Consider the following 16,446-nt stretch of genomic DNA (forward strand, 5'->3'; position numbering starts at 1 on the left):
GCGGGCAGGTGTCCAGGCGCGGGGCGCGCTGCCCGCGGGCCCGGGGGGGCGGGCGGGGGTCGCGGGGCCCGGCGGGAGCGGCCCCGGGCCTGGGTCCCGGAGGGCGACGCGGGCGGCGCGCGGGGCCGGGCGCGGGGGTGAGCCGCGGGGGGCGCGCGGGGAGGAAAGTTGCCTCGCGCGGCCGCGGGCCCGGGCGCGTCTGGGCGGCGACAGGGGCGCGCGGGCGGCGGGGGCGCGCGGGGAGGAGGCCGCGGCGGGGAGGAGGGAGGAGGCGGCGGGGAGGAGGGAGGAGGCCGCAGGCCGGAGGGAGGAGGCTGCAGGGAGGAGGAGGCGGCGGGAGCGCCGCCCGCACGGCCCGCCCAGCCTCCCGGCCCCGCGCCGCGCGAGCCCGCTTTGTGCTCCCGCAGAAGATGGGAGCCGGCTGGGGCCGGCCGCGCGCCCAGTGAGGCCCCGCCAGGTAGGACCCCCGGCCCGCGCGCGGCTCCCGCGCCCCGCGCCCCGCATCTCCGCACCCCGCATCTCCTCCGCACCCCGCACCCCGCAGCCCGCAGCCCGCCCCGCGCCCGCGCCCCCGGCCCAGGGAGCCGGAATGCGGCGCTGCCCGGCTGCCCGGCGTCCCCACCCACTGGGCTCCGCGCCGGGGTCACCCTCCCCCGGGCATCCCCGGGGCTTCCCCCCGACACCCGGCTCCGGGCGGCGCCGGGGCTCGCTCCCCCGGGGCTGCGGAGAGGCCGGGCAGGGAGGTGTGGCCGCAGCCTGGCGTCGGGACCCGCCGTGCAGATGCCGCTCGGTGGGCTGGGCCGGGCCGGGCCGGGCCGGACCGGGCCGGGCCGGGCTGCGCGTCCCGGCCCCGCGCCCGCACCTGTCCCGGGGGCCAGAACTTTGCGACCGCCGGGGCTCCGGGGCGCCCGGGGACCGGGCCGAGCTCCGCGGGGGTCTGCGCCAGGCTGGCCTTCGGGAAGGGGAGGGCGGGCTGCGGGGGACGGCCGGGCACCGAGGAAGCGGATCCGCACACACGATGCTCTGCAAAACGCCCTGTGAGTGTGTGTGTGTGTGTGTGTGTGTGTGTGTGTGTGTGTGTCTGTGCGCGCGCGCGCGCGTCCGTGTGTGCGTGTATGTGTGTGTGCCTGTGTGTGCCTGTATGTGTGCGTGTGTGCCCGCGTGTGTGCCCGTGTGTGCGCGCGTATGTGTGTGCGTGTGTGTGTGCCCGTGTCCCAGTGCGCGCGTGTGTCTGCGCGCGCGCGTGCCTGTGCAGAGCTTGCCTTGCACGCCGCGGATGAATGGCCCGGCGTGGCAGTTCGGATTTCCCTCTCCCGGCCGAGCGGCCGTGGCCGTGGCCGTGGCCGGGGAGGTGGCCGGGGAGGTGGCCGGGCTCCCCGGGGGAAGGTTCCCGTTCCCCAGCGCCGCCGCCGGGGCGCGCCGTGCCGGCCGGCCGAGAGGGGCCCGCAGCCCGCTGCGGGTGCGGCGTTGGCTCGCTCCCCCGCCAGGCAGCCACTAGTGGTTGTGAATCGAACAATACAAACTTTCTCCTGCCGGAGGTGGCGAGGGGGAGAGGGAGTCCGTGGGCGGCGTAGTGGGCGATGGCTTTGGGCAGTGACAGACGCTGACGCGACGGCCCGCGAGCGGGTGCGCCCTGCGGGAGGGAGCGCGCGCGCGGGGACCGGGCAGCGCGGCCCGGGCCGCGGCGAAGGCCAGCGACCGTCGTCGGCTCCTGCGTGCCCTCCGCCCCCTCCCCGACGCCCCTTGCCCCCCAAAACGTTTCCTCCTCCCGCGCCGCTCCTGCGGCCGGCCCGGGAGGCGGAGGACGCGCGTGGAGGCGGCGCGGGCCGGGGACGCTTCCTGGTCCTTCCGCTTTCAGATTCCCGGAGCCGCGGCCGGCTCGGGCTGTGCTCAACTTGCCGCCCCGGGAGGAAGGAGGAGGGAGAGGGAGTCCTCCCGCTCCATCTTGGGGGCCTGGCCGCGCCGGCCGGAGGCCCGTTGCACGGCTCCAATGGATTTTCTGCAGTGGGTTTCGCTGTGCAGATCCCGCCCTGGCTGGGAGGCCCCGCCAGCATCTGACAACTCCAGAGTGAGATTTCCCTGCTGGCTCGGGAAAGGACCCGGCCTTTGCCTAAAATGGCTGTGTCTTTCATTAAAAACAAATGGTTAACTCCTGGGTTTCTGAGGGAGGGGAGCCAGGGGGAGGTCACGCGTCATTCACCGCTGAGCAGTGCCGGGATGGCAAAGGATGGACTGCCAACAGCCTGGCATGTTGCGAGCTTCCCAAGGCTGGCAGGGGACAGTAACGCAGGAGAGGATTTCTGGGGCCCTGCATGCTTGCGGCTTCCACTCTCTGTGTAATCGATCCATAGGATCCTGTGTCCCCCCCCCCCCCCACACACACACACCCCAGATCAGCAGCTGGTCAGTGGCCTGCCTTTATCTATCGATCTGATCTCCCCAGGGCCTCCTGCCTACCTGTCCATCTGCCTGCCTATCTCCCTTGACGTGTTCGTGGTTCTCCCTGCGTGCTTCGGAGTTAAGATTGAGAACGAGGTGGACCCTTTGTTGACTGTCGAGGGGAGCGGGAGGACATGGCAGTTCCCTTCACTCCAAGCGCAGTTGCAAAATGAAGGTGCGGCAGAGCCAGTGTCGCCTGAGGAGTGTTTGCAGGGATCACTTTAATTGCCCTTTCCCGCGTACTATGTCTTGAAGCCAAAAAACATCCCGAGCGTTTCTGCACTTGTTAGCCAGCTATATTTAACATGTTTTTTATCGGACCAAAATAGACTTTTATTTATCTTGCAGAGTAAACACATGGTTCCTTCTCTCTAAGTGTTTAATCTGTTTCGTTAACAAAATCAGCGAGGTGGGAGCTCGGAGCTCCTGGAAGCCAGCTGAAGAGCACCTTCCCGCGTGCCGTGTCGCCCGGGTGCAAGGAGCAGCGTGTGGAAGCAGGGGACAGTGGGCTACGTGCACCGGGGCATGGCCACTGTAGAGCCTCGCGTGAACGTGTGGACAGTTTCGCGGTCACCAGAGGCTTCCCGAGCTCGGCAGCTGCCCGGCCACTCTGCTGATTTGTTATGTCCTGCCGGAGCCAAGTGTTGCCTCCTATTGCTCCAAGCCGTGGCCCAGCACGACAGTCTTCACCTCCTCTCGGGTCTCCTGCCCCGACCTCTCCCACTGGGCCCACTCTGGGCTAGCGGGTCCAGCTGCCCGGCGCTCCCATGTGACCCGGCTCTCCTGCGCCCCCCTGTGGCAGGCAGCGGCCCTGCTCTCCCGGCGCAGCTCCCTTGGCTCTCTGTCACTGGTAGTTCTAATTCTCGGTGGTGAGGCTGGCAGCTGAACCCGCTGTTTCCAATTTTTTCTCAGCATAATGGGATGTCTCTCGCCTGGAGACGTATCTGAGATGTGATGGAAGCGAGCGTTTTAGGTGTCCCTTGGGGCCTCGGGGATGGCCGCGCTCTGCACCCAGAGCTCTGAGCTCGGCGGGGGCTGGTCTCCTTCAAGAGAGTGGGCTTATTCCGCCCTTGCCCTTTCTCGCGTCCAGATGAGCCGGCCCCCTCTCCCCGTCCCTGCCCTTCCTCTGCAGTCTCTCACGTTCAGGCCGAGGTGCGTTTCCCAACCACCGGGAAACGGTGCGGGAAACGGTGCGTGCGGTGGGCGCTCCTTTTCCTGAGCTCGGAGCCCTGAGGCCCGACCACTCCTAGGGGCAGGTTTGGTCCTGAGCAGCCCCGGATGGGTGATGGAGCTGTCCCGGGCTGCAGGCCGCATTTGGAAGGCAGATAGTTGGCGGCTGCCTCCGAGGCTTTTGGGGGCGCTGCTGAGGACCCCCGGGCCCCTGTGTTCCAGGCCTCAGTGTCCCCTCCTGTGGATCTACCCAGCCAAGGGAGCTTAAAGAGAGCAAACAGGCCCGACAGAATAGGGGCAGCCAGTCGTGGTTGGATCCCAGACCCCCGCCCCCAGCACAGAGCCTGGAGAAGCCCCTGAGGACCACCTGGTGAGACCCAAATCCTAGTCCCACCCACCCCCACCTGGGGAGGGCCGAGGTAGAAGAGAGAATAGGAAGTTCGGGAGGAGGTTTCCTCCTACCCGGAGGCAAGGATTTCCAGCCAGTGGGAGGAGGACCGGGGGGAGGAGGAGGAGGAGGAGGAGGGGGAGGAAGGAAGGAAATTCCTGGCAGCTGCCCCACCGGGCAAGGGTGTGGAGGCAAGCGGGACCCTCCGCACCCCAGGCTTGGAGGCGTCTGCTCGAATGACACGATTGCAGTGAAGCCTGAACCAAAGGCCTTCTGGTGCCGGGGCAGGTCCCTGTCCTCCCACGCGGCCTGTGTCCCCCACTGCACCCGGTCCGCGGCAGCTGGAGAGGGCTCAGGGTCTGGAGCAGAGGAAGATGCCGAGGCGGGGACTGGCTGAGAGACTGGGGGCTGGGGGCATCGCGGGGGCTCCCACGCCCACAGTTGCTTCTGGGCCAGCTCAGGCAGCCGAGGTGGCCTCCTGCCTTGGCCATTCAGCCGTTGGCCTTGGTCTCCCGTCAGGGATGGCGTCTCCCTGTGCTGGGATGTCCCTGCTGGTGAGGGGCAGCCCAGGGCCGCTTCAGACGGGCAGTCCTGGCACCTGTAGTGACACAGAGCAGCGCGTCAGTGCAAGAATTCTCCTTCTGTTAAGAAATCCCTCGGTCGGCCGTGCTGCGCGCGAGGTGGCCTGCCGAGTGGGGCGGCCGGGCGGGAGCTGAGGCCAGCCGGCAGGCAGCTGGGTCCGACAGCTGCGCCCCGTGTGTGGGGTTCCTCGTGGGGCCCGAGGGGCAGCAGGCGAGGAGGGGGAGGGGCTGACGTGTGGGGGCTCCCTGCGCCCCAGCACCTCGTGTGTTCTGCTTTGCCCTTGACTTAAGGGGCCTGCCAGCGGCCCGCGGAAGGTCGGGAGGTCGGTTGCATTCACAGTGCGGCCAAGTTCAGGAGGTGGCCCTGCCCCCTGCCCCAGGCTCTGATCAGACAGTCCTGGGACCCCCCAGAGGGAGAAGGCCTGGCCCTGGCTCCTGCACTGCCGATGGGCTGGAGCCCCGGGACTGACCTGGCCGCACGTCCGACTCGGAGCCTCACCCCTGCCCCGCAGGTGCTGCCCTCACACCCTGCATGCGTGCCCCCGGGCTCCAGGTCAGTCGGGTCTCAGGTGGTGGCAGCCCCGGCCCCTCTGTGCTCTCCCACGACTGGGCCTTGCATCTCCTCCCGTGCCAGTGTCCAGTCCCACAGCGCTGCTGTAGGGGCAGAGGGAGGGGCAGAGAGAGGACCAGAAAGAGGAAAGGGAGGAGCAGGGGGAGGAGGAGGAGCAGGAGGAGGAGCGGGAGGAGGAGGAGCAGGAGGAGGAGGAAGAGGAGCAGGAGGAGGAGGAGGAAGAGAAGGAGGAGGAGGAGCAGCAGGAGAAGGAGGAGGAGCACCAGCAGGAGGAGGAGGAGGAGCAGGAAGAGGAGGAGGAGGAGCAGGAGGAGGAGGAGGAAGAACAGGAAGAGGAGGAGGAGGAGCAGGAGGAGGAGGAGCAGCAGGAGGAGGAGGAACAGGAGGAGGAGGAGGAGGAGGAAGAGGAGCAGAAAGAGGAGGAGGAAGAGAAGGAGGAGGAGTGGGAGAAGGAGGAGGAGGTGCAGGCGGAGGAGGAAAGAGGAGCAGAAGGAGGAGGACGAGGAGAAGGAGGAGGAGGAGCAGGAGGAGGAGGAGCAGCAGCAGCAGGAGGAGGAGGGGGAAAAGGAAGAGGAGGAGAAAGAGGAGGAGGAGGAGGAGGAAGAGCAGGAAGAGGAGGAAGAGGAGCAGAAGGAGGAGGAGGAAGAGGAGAAGGAGGAGGAGCGGGAGGAGGAGGAGCAGGAGGAGGAGGAGCAGGGGGAGGAGGAGCAGGGGGAGGAGGAGCAGGAGGAGGAGGAGCAGGAGGAGGAGCAGGAGGAGGAAGAGGAGGAGGAAGAGCAGGAGGAGGAGGAGGAGCAGCAGCAGAAGAAGGAGGAAGGAGGAGCACCAGCAGGAGGAGGAGGAGCAGGAAGAGGAAGAGGAGGAGGAGGAGGAGGAGCTGAAGGAGGAGGAGCAGCAGCAGCAGGAGGAGGGAGCAGAAGGAGGAGGAGGAGCCAGGAGGAGGAGCAGGAGGAGGACTGTCTAACTCCCAGCCCGGGGGCTTGCGGGCACCTTGCCAGGCGCGGGCGGTGAGGGCCATGCTCACTGCAGGTTCCGAGAAGAGGCAGCTTGACCCTGCAGGTGACCCTGTGACCTTCTCCCTGGCGTGACCGGACCAGGAACCGCGTTTGCAGGCGAGGAGGAGCTGCAGGGTTGCTCTCGGCGCCGCAGGGCCTGACCTCCGACCCCGGGTGCACCCGTCAGCGTCCCCGCCTTTCCTTCCTCATGGGTTTTTCTGGGGGACGCCTGCGCTGGCCCCCGGGGACCGCGTGCAGCTGAGGCTCTGCCCACCTTCAGCCTCCGGCCCGAAACCCACCTTGGTCAGGGGAGGACAGAAACGCCCCAGAGGCTCCCAAGCAGTGACCGCGGGGGAGTCCAGCATCTCCCTGGGGCTCCGACCCCCACTTCAGGCCTGGGCCTGGCCACTGAGCCCTCTCAGCAGAGGAGCTGGGCTTCATGGCCCGCCGGGGACGGGGGATGCCTCCTCCGGGCAGCCACTCAGGCTCTCCCTCCAGAGCAGAGTTTTCCCCGATGGGCGACGGGGCTTGTGCGGAGGGCGCCTGGGCTCTCGGGAAAGGGGCTTCACTGCGCGCCGAGAGGTGGGTGCTCCCGGGGCTGGCTGAAGGCCAGGGGGGCTGAGGAATTCGTTTCTCTGGAGAGGGGGCAGGAGGCCGGGTCCATCTGGGCCTGAGCGGGTTCATTCTGGAGCTGGTGTGTTCCCTGGGGGACCCTGTGTGGGGCCGCAGGTGAGATTCCTTCTCTCCTCCTGCTCCTCGCACCCCTCCCGCGCCCGCACCAGGCCCCAGATGCCCCGATGACGATGGCTGGCAGTCAGGGTCCCGTCCCGGGAAGTTAGCTGGAGGCTGGAGCCCAGTGACTCGGGACGCGGATGAGACCCGGCCTCGGCCCATCTCCGCGAGGCCCTGGTGAGAGGGAGTTTCCTTCCCTCTCATCCTCCTTTCTCGGCCTCCCCCTCTCTCTCCTTCCTCTCCCCCCCCCCTCAGTGCTCCTGTCACAGCCCCAGGTTCTGAGAGGGGCCCGAGAGTGTGGCCTGGGTCGGGACTCCGCTGGCCCGGCGACCTGCAGTCCCAGGCATGCAGTGCCGGTTCCTTCTCTGGTGTGTGTGTGAGCTGGAAGGTGTCAGGGACGGCCCTTCCTCTGTGGCCCTCCCGTGTGTCCCCCACTGAGGGTCTCCCGGCTACACGGAGCGCCCCTCAGTGGGGGAGCAGGGGTGAGGCCACGCCTGGGTGTGCTGCCCACCCCCCCTCCTCCCGCTGGGCCCGGAGGGTTGGTTCTCGCCGCCTGGAGGCGCGTCAGGGAAGGCAGCCCCCACCGAGAATGCTGACACTGGTGGGGGCGGGGGGGGGGGGGTGTTGAAATATTACACGCCCAGAACTCAGCGATCGACAGCTCTGTACATCACAGTTCTTTCATTCGATTTTTAAAAATCGTTTCAAGAGAATGTTGCAGTCCAGTGAGGACAAGGTGCATCCTGACCCTCTCAAAAGCCGTAAGCCCGTCCTGCACGCCCCGGGACCCTGCCGAGACCCTGGCCAGAACCACCAGGACGCTTCATTTGAGCGACATGGCGTGAGGAAACACGCCCTGCGCCCTACATCGCGAGGGGCTTCCAGTGAGCCACAGGAAAACCGTCCTTCCCAGGGGCCCTGCTCACGCCTGCCCCGGCCTTCGTCCTCCCCTCCCCACCCCAGGAAGGCGTCCGCTCAGCTCTCCCGAGGCCCCGTCATTTGGTGGCTGAGCGACTGTCTCTCCCGGCCTGCGGGGGCGCAGGAGCGTGTGTCCACCGGCTTTGGTCCCGCCCGGGGCAGTCGTGCTGCTGCTGGGCACCGAGGCTGACAGGAGAGTGAGGGCAGCCCCCGGGGACAGCCCTCCGCAGCTGGGAAGGGTCAGGCACACGGACCTCCCTGTGGGAATCCCCTGGGAAATGTCTCTGGTGGCTCCCATTCTCGTGAGTGTGTGTGAGCACGTAGGTGTGAGTGCATGTGAGTGTGTGTGAGCGTGTGTACGTGTGTATGTGAGAGTGCGTAGATGTGAGTGCATATGAGTGTGTATGTGTGTGCAAATGTGTGCATGCATGAGTGTGTGCAGGTGTGTGAGTGTGTGAGTAGGACTGTAGGTGCGAGTACATGTGAGTGTGTAGGTGTGCGTGTAGGCGTGAGTGCATGTGAGTGTGTGTGAGTGTGTAGGTGGGAGTTTGTGTAGATGTGAGTGCATATGAGTGTATATGTGTGTGCGAGTGTGTGCATGTGTGAGTGTGTGTGCAGGTGTGTGAGTGTGAGTATGATTGTAGGTGTGAGTACGTGTGAGTGTATGTGTGCGAGTGTGTAGTGCATATGAGTGTGTATGTGTACGTGTAGGTGTGAGTGCATGTGAGTATGTGTGTATGTGTGTATATGTGTATATGTGAGTTTGTGTAGATGTGAGTGCATGTGGGTGTGTATGTGTGTGAGTGTGTGTGTGCATGCGTGAGTGTGTGCAGGTGTGTGTGAGTGTGTGACTGTAGGTGTGAGCACGTGTGAGTGTATATGTGTGTAAGAGTGTGTAGGTATGAGTGCATGTGAGTGTATGTGTGTGTGAGGTATGTGTGAGTATGGTATGTATGTGTCAGTGTGTATGTGTGTGAGTATGTGGAATGTGTGTGAGTGTGAATGTGTGTGAGTGTGAATGTGTGTGAGTGTGTGAGCGTGCTCAGGTGTGAGTGCATGTGAGTGTGCGAGTGCATGTGAGGTATGTGTAAGTGTGTGTGTGTGAGTGTGCATGTGAGTGCAGGCGTGAGTGTATGCAGGAGGGGCCCCCAGGACGGGTTCTTGTGAGCTCGAGCGGCCCACGGTTGGCCCAGCGGGGGCTCCCGGGAGCGAGGCCGCATGGGACAGACAGCCATCCCCTCCCTGGCCAGCAGCATGAAATCCCTGACGGACCCCCGTCTGTCCGTCCGTCCCGGGACTCGGCCCGCTTACGGGATAAGCGCTTTCTGTTCCTCGTTTGAGCGATGAGAGTGGCCAGAGCTCCGGGACAGTCCGCGAGGGCAGGGCCGCCCGCGGGAACAGGCGTGGGCACTGGGGTCACTCCCACACCCTCGGCGCCAGGACTGTCCTGGCACCTGGCTCAGAGTCGAGAGGCGAGCTGCTTCCCCCCCCCCCCCCCCCCCCCCCCCCGGTTTCCTCACGACTGCCAGAGTCTCTTCCTCTCCCCGCGTGTCAGGACACAGTGTCAGTGGTCCACGGGCTTTTCCTCTGGGCGTTTAAAGGAGGTGGTTCGGGAGTGGTGTTTGCCTGCATGGCCTTCACCACACTGAAAGGAAAGGAGATGCTTCCTGAGGAGAAATGCTTCTCTGAGAAAGATCCTTCCCTGAGGGTGACGCTTCACTGAGGAGGAGATGCTACCTTGAGGAGGAAGCACTTCCTGAGGGAGTACTTGCCTGAGGGAGATGCTTTCTTGAGGAGATGCTTCCATGAGGGAGATCTTTTCCTGAAGCAGATGCTTCCGTGAGGAAGTTGTTTCCAGGAGATGGATTCCCCTCCCCCCCTCCAGAGAGATAATTCCCTGAGGGAGAAGCTTCCATGAGAAAGAGATCTCTATGATGAATATGCTTCCTTGAAGAGGAAATTTTTCCAGGGAAATATGCTTCCATGAAGAGGAGATGCTTCCCTGAAGGAGATAATTTTCTGAAAGAGAAACTTCCCTGAGGGAGATACTTTCTGAGGAAAATCCTTCCTTGAGGAGAGGGAGGGTGCTTTCCCCAGGTGCTTCCATAATAGGGATACCTCCTTGAGGAGAGATCCTTCCTTGAGGAGAGATCCTTCTTTGAGGAGGACATGCTTTCCAGGAAAGATTCTTCCATGAGGTTTTTCCTGAGGGAGTTGTTTCCATAAGGGAGATACCTCTGTGAGGGGCAGGTGCTTCTCCGAGATCTCTCTCTCGCTCTCTCAAATATAATGTAGGAGTACTACTCTTTATTCAGCCATTGATTAAGCTAATTGAATTGGGCACGGACTCCACATTACCTTTTTTTTTTATTCTATTCTGAATGTTAATTTTATTTTATTATTATTTCTCTCTCTCTCTCTCTTTTTTTGATTCACCATGAGACACAGTTACAAAGCTTTCATGTTTGAGCTCTGATCATGCAGTCATCAAACACCAACCCCTTCACCAGTTCACATTTTCCACCACCAAAATCCCCAGTATTCCGCACCCCCACTCCCCCATTCCAACCCTCCCCCTGCCTGTGTGGCGACAATTTCCCCCATACTGTCCCTCTACTTTGGTTCTCTGTCACTGTCGCTGTCCTCCCGTTGTTCATCGATTTGCTTGAGCAAATTTATTTCAACACCAGTCCCCCCACCACTCAAACCTGCCAAACGGCAGTGCTAGACGATTTGTTTTGTGTTGCTTGTTATGAATAGAATATAATGTCCAGGAAACTGTGTCGTTCTCTTCTGAGAGCTTTAGTTTATAGTCTCTGGGTCTTGGCCATTGAAGAGATTACATGGCGCTGGGGGCAGTTTGTGGGTGTGGCTGCCAAGCTACTGGAAAACTGGGGAGCTGGGGGGAGGAGTCCAGTCCCTATTCGAGCAGGCTTGGAGATCCGTCACGGAGTCCCACACATCTGGGTTTTCCGGCCGGGTGAGGTTCATCCCATTTAGGGTGAGGCTCATCCCAGCGTGTGGAGAGTGGCTTTGAGCATGGCGGCGGTTGGGTTCTGGAGGTTTTCGGCTGCTGGGTTCTGCTTAGGGCAGGGAGGGAAACTCAACCCGCCCCACTCCGAGGCGCCCCGGTGAAGACAGCCTGGCGCAGGGTCAAGACATTCGGTGGCGCTCTCTTGCGGGAACTTTGGTTTATAGTCCCTGGGTCTTGGCTGTTGATGAGATTGCATGGGGCCGGGGGCAGGGGGATGAGCAGTTTGTGAGTGTGACTGCCAAGCTGCTGGAATATTGGGGACTGGGGGGAGGGGGCCCAGTCCCGATCCAAGCAGGCCTGGAATTCTCGGTCACAGGTTCCCGCCTACCTCCACGCTATAGGCCCTAACTGCGTCTTTTGGTCTCTTTCGAGATTTATCTATGGGTCTCTGAAATACGGCCAATAAATGAGCTTATATAGCTGAATTGGAAGTGGTTTGTGGGGATGGCTCCCATGTACCTAACTTTGGCCATTTAATTTCTTGGTAAGCTTGGCCCCAAGTTATTGGGGTCTGACCAAAGGCACAGCAGCAAGTTGGGGGTATCAGGAAGCCTGAAGGCACCACAGGATGCTCATGCACTTGCCCAGTGGGTACAGGTTGGTCTGCTGGCGGCACCATCCCCTGCTTCCACATCTCTCAATTCCACCAGAGACACTTCCCTGAAGAGGCAATGATGCGCATTTTTGAGCCCTGCCCCTCACCCCAGTCATTTCTTTCGTGGGAAGACTGAGTGGCTGTTTACTGACATGGCACAGGATCCTGACTCAGTGTGGTGTGTAGACAGAGAGCCCCCCTGTTCCCCTCCCCTGCTTCCTCCAGGGCCTTTCCCCACTTTTCAGGCGCTAAGAGGAAACTGTGACTTGGAAGGAAGGACAGGGTGTCCTCCAGGAATCCGGGCTCCTGGTGCTGATTCGGCTGAGCCGGAAGGAAGCTAGTGACAGCCCCTCTTGGGGGCCTCCCCCAGCACCTGCTCTTGGTCCCAGGGCACACAGGGATGGCATTCACTCATGCCGTGCTCTGCTCAGAGGGTGGACGTCCAGGTCCTGAGCAGAGTCTGGGGTCCCTGGACACAGCCCAGCTGCCCAGTGTGGGTGGCAGGAGACCAGTCCATCCTCTTCTGGACCTGGAGCTCTTTGGCGATTGAAGCGGAGGGTGCTGCCTCTCCTGGGTGCATAGAGCCCCCTGGGAGGGAGGCGCCCACCGCAGCTTCTGCAACCATGAGTGCCTCATGGCCCGGCTGCTCTCCTGGGCCCCGTCTGAGCTCTGTCTGTGGGTCTCTGGGGCAGTGAGGTCACCAAGAGCGACAGCCTTCCTGACACCGTGCTGCAGCCCAGGTGCACGGGGCCACGGGCATTCCTGAACAAGAGGGGCCTGACCAGGAAAGGCAGGAAGGCAGCCCCCGCTCCGTGGACCCCTTGGTCAAGGCTCAGGGAAAGGGCCTCCCCAGAGCAAATCAGTGTTCCCACATGTCTCCCACCTTCCTGCTTCCTGTCACGGTCCAGAGCCATAGCACAGCGGGGAAGTTGTTGCTTCCCACGCAGCCAGCCTGGGTTCGGTCCCCGGCATCCTACGTGGTCCTCTGAGCACCCCCAGGAGTGGCCCCCGAAGAAAAACAAATTAAAACTGCTACAGCTGATTCTCCCTCAAGCACAAATACTGGTCGCCCGTGAGGGAGGTGAGATTCCTCCACGTTTCCAAGGCCGCGTGGGCATCAGGTGCTCTGCAGGGCAGGGGCTGAGTTTGAACCATGCCCAGTCTGCCTTGGGGAGAGACACCAGTCGTGTTTTAAATTTTGGGCCACACCCATCGGTGCTCAGAGACAGTCCCTGGCTCTTCGAAGCCACACACCAGGCAACTTTTAGCGGTGCCAGAGATGGAACTGGGTTGGCGAGACAAGCACCGTGGCCACTGCACGGTCTCCAAAAGGTGCTTCTGGCGGTGACGGAGTTTCTTGAGGGTGGTTTCCCTTGCCCAAACCCAAAATGAAAAATCTGCTTTGCCGACGTGCAGAGAAATGATCCCAGGCTTCATGTCGTATTTTCGGCACACCACTGGCTGATATGAATGTGGGTCAAGGAAAAGGGCCTCAGAAACTCTCGCTTCCAGCAAATCAGTGGCCACCCTGGCCGAGGAGACGGGGATTTTACATGGAAAATACACGCGCCGAGACAGGGAGTCGTGAACTTGGGGCCAGAGGGGAGCCGCCGAGAGGGTGGGATCTCGGAACGGTGGGGCGAGCATAGAGGTGGGGGAGGAGACGGTGCGGAGCGGGTGAGGGCGGGAGCACGGCCTTGGATCACGCCTCCATCGGCCCTAACGGTGTCCTCCTTCTTCCTCTCTCCCTGGTTCTCCTGCAGGCCGGCACCGTCGGGGGTCTGCTCGGGGGCAGCCATGTTGCCGCTCAGCCTGTGGCCCACCTGGCCCGCCGGGCTCCACCTGCTGACCCTCGTGACGCTGCTCTTCTGGCACGTGGAGCACCTCCGGGCCGAGCCCGAGGCGGAAGGGGAAGGCAACAGCACGGCCGAGTGCACAGGCTCCTACTACTGTAAGAAGGGGGTGATCCTGCCCGTCTGGGAGCCGCAGGACCCCTCCTTTGGGGACAAGATCGCCCGCGCCACCGTGTACTTCGTGGCCATGGTCTACATGTTCCTCGGCGTCTCCATCATCGCCGACCGCTTCATGTCCTCCATCGAGGTCATCACCTCACAGGAGAAGGAGATCACCATCAAGAAGCCCAACGGGGAGACCACCAAGACCACCGTGCGGATCTGGAATGAGACGGTGTCCAACCTGACCCTCATGGCCCTGGGCTCGTCCGCCCCCGAGATCCTGCTGTCGGTCATCGAGGTGTGCGGCCACAACTTCACGGCGGGCGACCTGGGCCCCAGCACCATCGTGGGCAGTGCCGCCTTCAACATGTTCATCATCATCGCCCTGTGCGTCTACGTGGTCCCCGACGGCGAGACCAGGAAGATCAAGCACCTGCGCGTGTTCTTCGTGACGGCTGCCTGGAGTATCTTCGCCTACACCTGGCTCTACATCATCCTGTCCGTCATCTCCCCGGGCGTCGTGGAGGTGTGGGAGGGGCTGCTCACCTTCTTCTTCTTTCCCATCTGCGTGGTGTTCGCCTGGGTGGCCGACCGGCGGCTCCTCTTCTACAAGTATGTCTACAAGAGGTACCGGGCCGGCAAGCAGAGGGGCATGATCATCGAGCATGAGGGCGACCGGCCGTCGTCCAAGACGGAGATCGAGATGGATGGCAAGGTGGTCAACTCGCACGTCGACAACTTCCTGGACGGCGCGCTGGTGCTGGAGGTGGACGAGCGGGACCAGGAGGACGAGGAGGCCCGGCGGGAGATGGCCAGGATCCTGAAGGAGCTCAAGCAGAAGCACCCGGAGAAGGAGGTCGAGCAGCTCATCGAGCTGGCCAACTACCAGGTGCTGAGCCAGCAGCAGAAGAGCCGCGCCTTCTACCGAATCCAGGCCACGCGCCTGATGACCGGGGCCGGCAACATCCTCAAGCGGCACGCGGCCGACCAGGCACGCAAGGCGGTCAGCATGCACGAGGTCAACACCGACATGACCGACGGCGACCCGATCAGCAGAATCTGCTTCGAGCAGGGCACCTACCAGTGCCTGGAGAACTGCGGCACCGTGGCGCTCACCATCGTGCGCCGGGGCGGGGACCTCACCAGCACGGTGGTTGTGGACTTCCGGACGGAAGATGGCACGGCCAACGCGGGCTCGGACTACGAGTTCACGGAGGGCACGGTGGTCTTCAAGCCCGGCGAGACGCAGAAGGAAATCCGCGTGGGCATCATCGACGACGACATCTTCGAGGAGGATGAGAACTTCCTGGTGCACCTGAGCAACGTCCAGGTCTCGGCCGAGGCGTCCGAGGACAGCGTCCTGGAGGCCAACCACGTGTCGGCGCTGGCCTGCCTGGGCTCCCCCTGCACGGCCACCGTGACCATCTTCGACGACGACCACGCCGGCATCTTCACCTTCGAGGAGCCCGTGACGCACGTGAGCGAGAGCATCGGGGTCATGGAGGTGAAGGTCCTGCGCACGTCGGGTGCCCGCGGGAACGTCATCGTGCCCTACAAGACCGTCGAGGGCACTGCCAGGGGCGGCGGCGAGGACTTCGAGGACTCCTGTGGGGAGCTGGAGTTCCAGAACGACGAGATCGTGTAAGTGTGCTCTGCGGGCGGGGTGTGGGTGTGGGGCTGCGGGCGTGAGCCTCCTGTGTTGTGGGGGTGGGCTTGGGGAGGCGGTTGCCACCTGCCCCTTCCTCGGATGCCCTCAGGGCAGAGATGGCTGTGCGGCTCGGCTCAGGTTGACCTTTGTATGGTGACACACGTTGGGTCCTTTCTGGAGCTGCGGCTCCGGGACGAGCATCCCAGGCCACTTGGCACGGGTTGAAAACGGCAAACGTCGCTTTCCACTTCTTTCTCTCTGCTGAGCGAGGAAAGGGACACGTCAGGCCGCCCTTCTGTGAGGTCTCAGCTTCAGTCTGGAGCCGAGCCAGGGACGTCTGGAGTGCAGTCCTCTGGGGGGGCTTCCCAGCTGCCTCTCGTCCGGGGTCGTCCGCTCCGCTCCTGCTGAGACGCCACAGCTTGGTTGCGACTCAACCCGCCCTGTTCCGTGTTGTGCGGTCGGAGAAGCGTTCTCAGCTCTTCTTTCCGTCCCTTCTGGGTTTCCTCGTGTGATTGCGCAACATCCTGCTGGGGAGGGACGGGGCAGAAATCAGGTTCCGTCCAGGAGGGGATCGCAGGGCCCTGCCCCTACCTGCCCATCAGAGGTCTGCGCCTCTCCTCCTGCCTGGGGCTCAGTTCCGTGCTCTCGGCAGGCCAGGCGCTGGGCCCTGGGCTTGGCAGGACGCAGCAAGGCCACACTTTGGCAGGGGGTGGGGGTGTCGCCGGTGGCTTGGGGATTCCAGGAAAGAATGTATGATATATGCATATATATATGCATATATATATGAGATATATATGTGAGAGATATATATATATCAAGGAAAATACGTATTTTCTAAGATACAATTTCTCTGGCTGAAACTGTAAGGAAGACGAACAAGAAATGAGGGTTCTTGGACAGAAAGAAAAGATTCCCAGAAAAGCTCGTTCCATCTCTCCCGTGCTCCCCCAGAAAGGAGCAGTCACAGAATCTGTTTCACGACCAGCAGACCAACAAGGCCCACCCCAGGAGTCTTTCTCTGAATGCTTCCTTGGAGGAGCACCTGTGTGACATCAGTGCTGAGAATGTTCTCGGCCCACTTACAGAGACGCATGGTGTTGGGATGCTTGTTTTATTGAAGACGGGAACGTAGGAGCCAGTGAATATTCTGCCTTTCCGAGGAAAGATTGTCCTCACGGGCTTTGTGTTGAATGCAGTCCTGCCCACCTCGGCAGCTACGTCTGTCCCTGTATTAGGAACTGTTTCTTATTATACCTCCCAGTAATTCTCATGGTTGCATTTAGAGAAGGTCAGACATTATCCTAGAGGAGGTAAGGCATGTGACGGTGTTTCTGAGAGGGGGCCAGGCATGTACACGTGCATCTCATGTTATTGTACAAACTCTTTGGTATGATCATATTGTTTTGTTTGGGGTTTTACT

General features: G+C 62.3%; 1 protein-coding gene across 5 annotated transcripts in view; it reads left to right on the top strand.

Annotated features, from left to right (window-relative positions):
- Positions 1–275: 275 nt before the first annotated feature.
- Positions 276–16,446, top strand: part of SLC8A1 (solute carrier family 8 member A1) — a 167,999-nt gene continuing 151,828 nt past the window's right edge. For 3 of the 5 annotated variants that reach the window (XM_056130545.1, XM_056130546.1, XM_056130547.1), the window contains exons 1-2: positions 276–457; positions 13,187–15,019. In XM_056130545.1, the coding sequence (XP_055986520.1) occupies positions 13,221–15,019 (1,799 nt within the window). In that variant the 5' untranslated portion in view covers positions 276–457; positions 13,187–13,220. The remainder of the gene's footprint in view (positions 458–13,186; positions 15,020–16,446) is intronic. The other 2 variants (XM_056130548.1, XM_056130549.1) reach the window with 2 other exon arrangements.

Source organism: Sorex fumeus, unplaced genomic scaffold (assembly GCF_029834395.1).
Source record: "Sorex fumeus unplaced genomic scaffold, SorFum_2.1 ptg000079l, whole genome shotgun sequence".
NCBI classification, from domain to species: Eukaryota; Metazoa; Chordata; class Mammalia; order Eulipotyphla; family Soricidae; genus Sorex; species Sorex fumeus.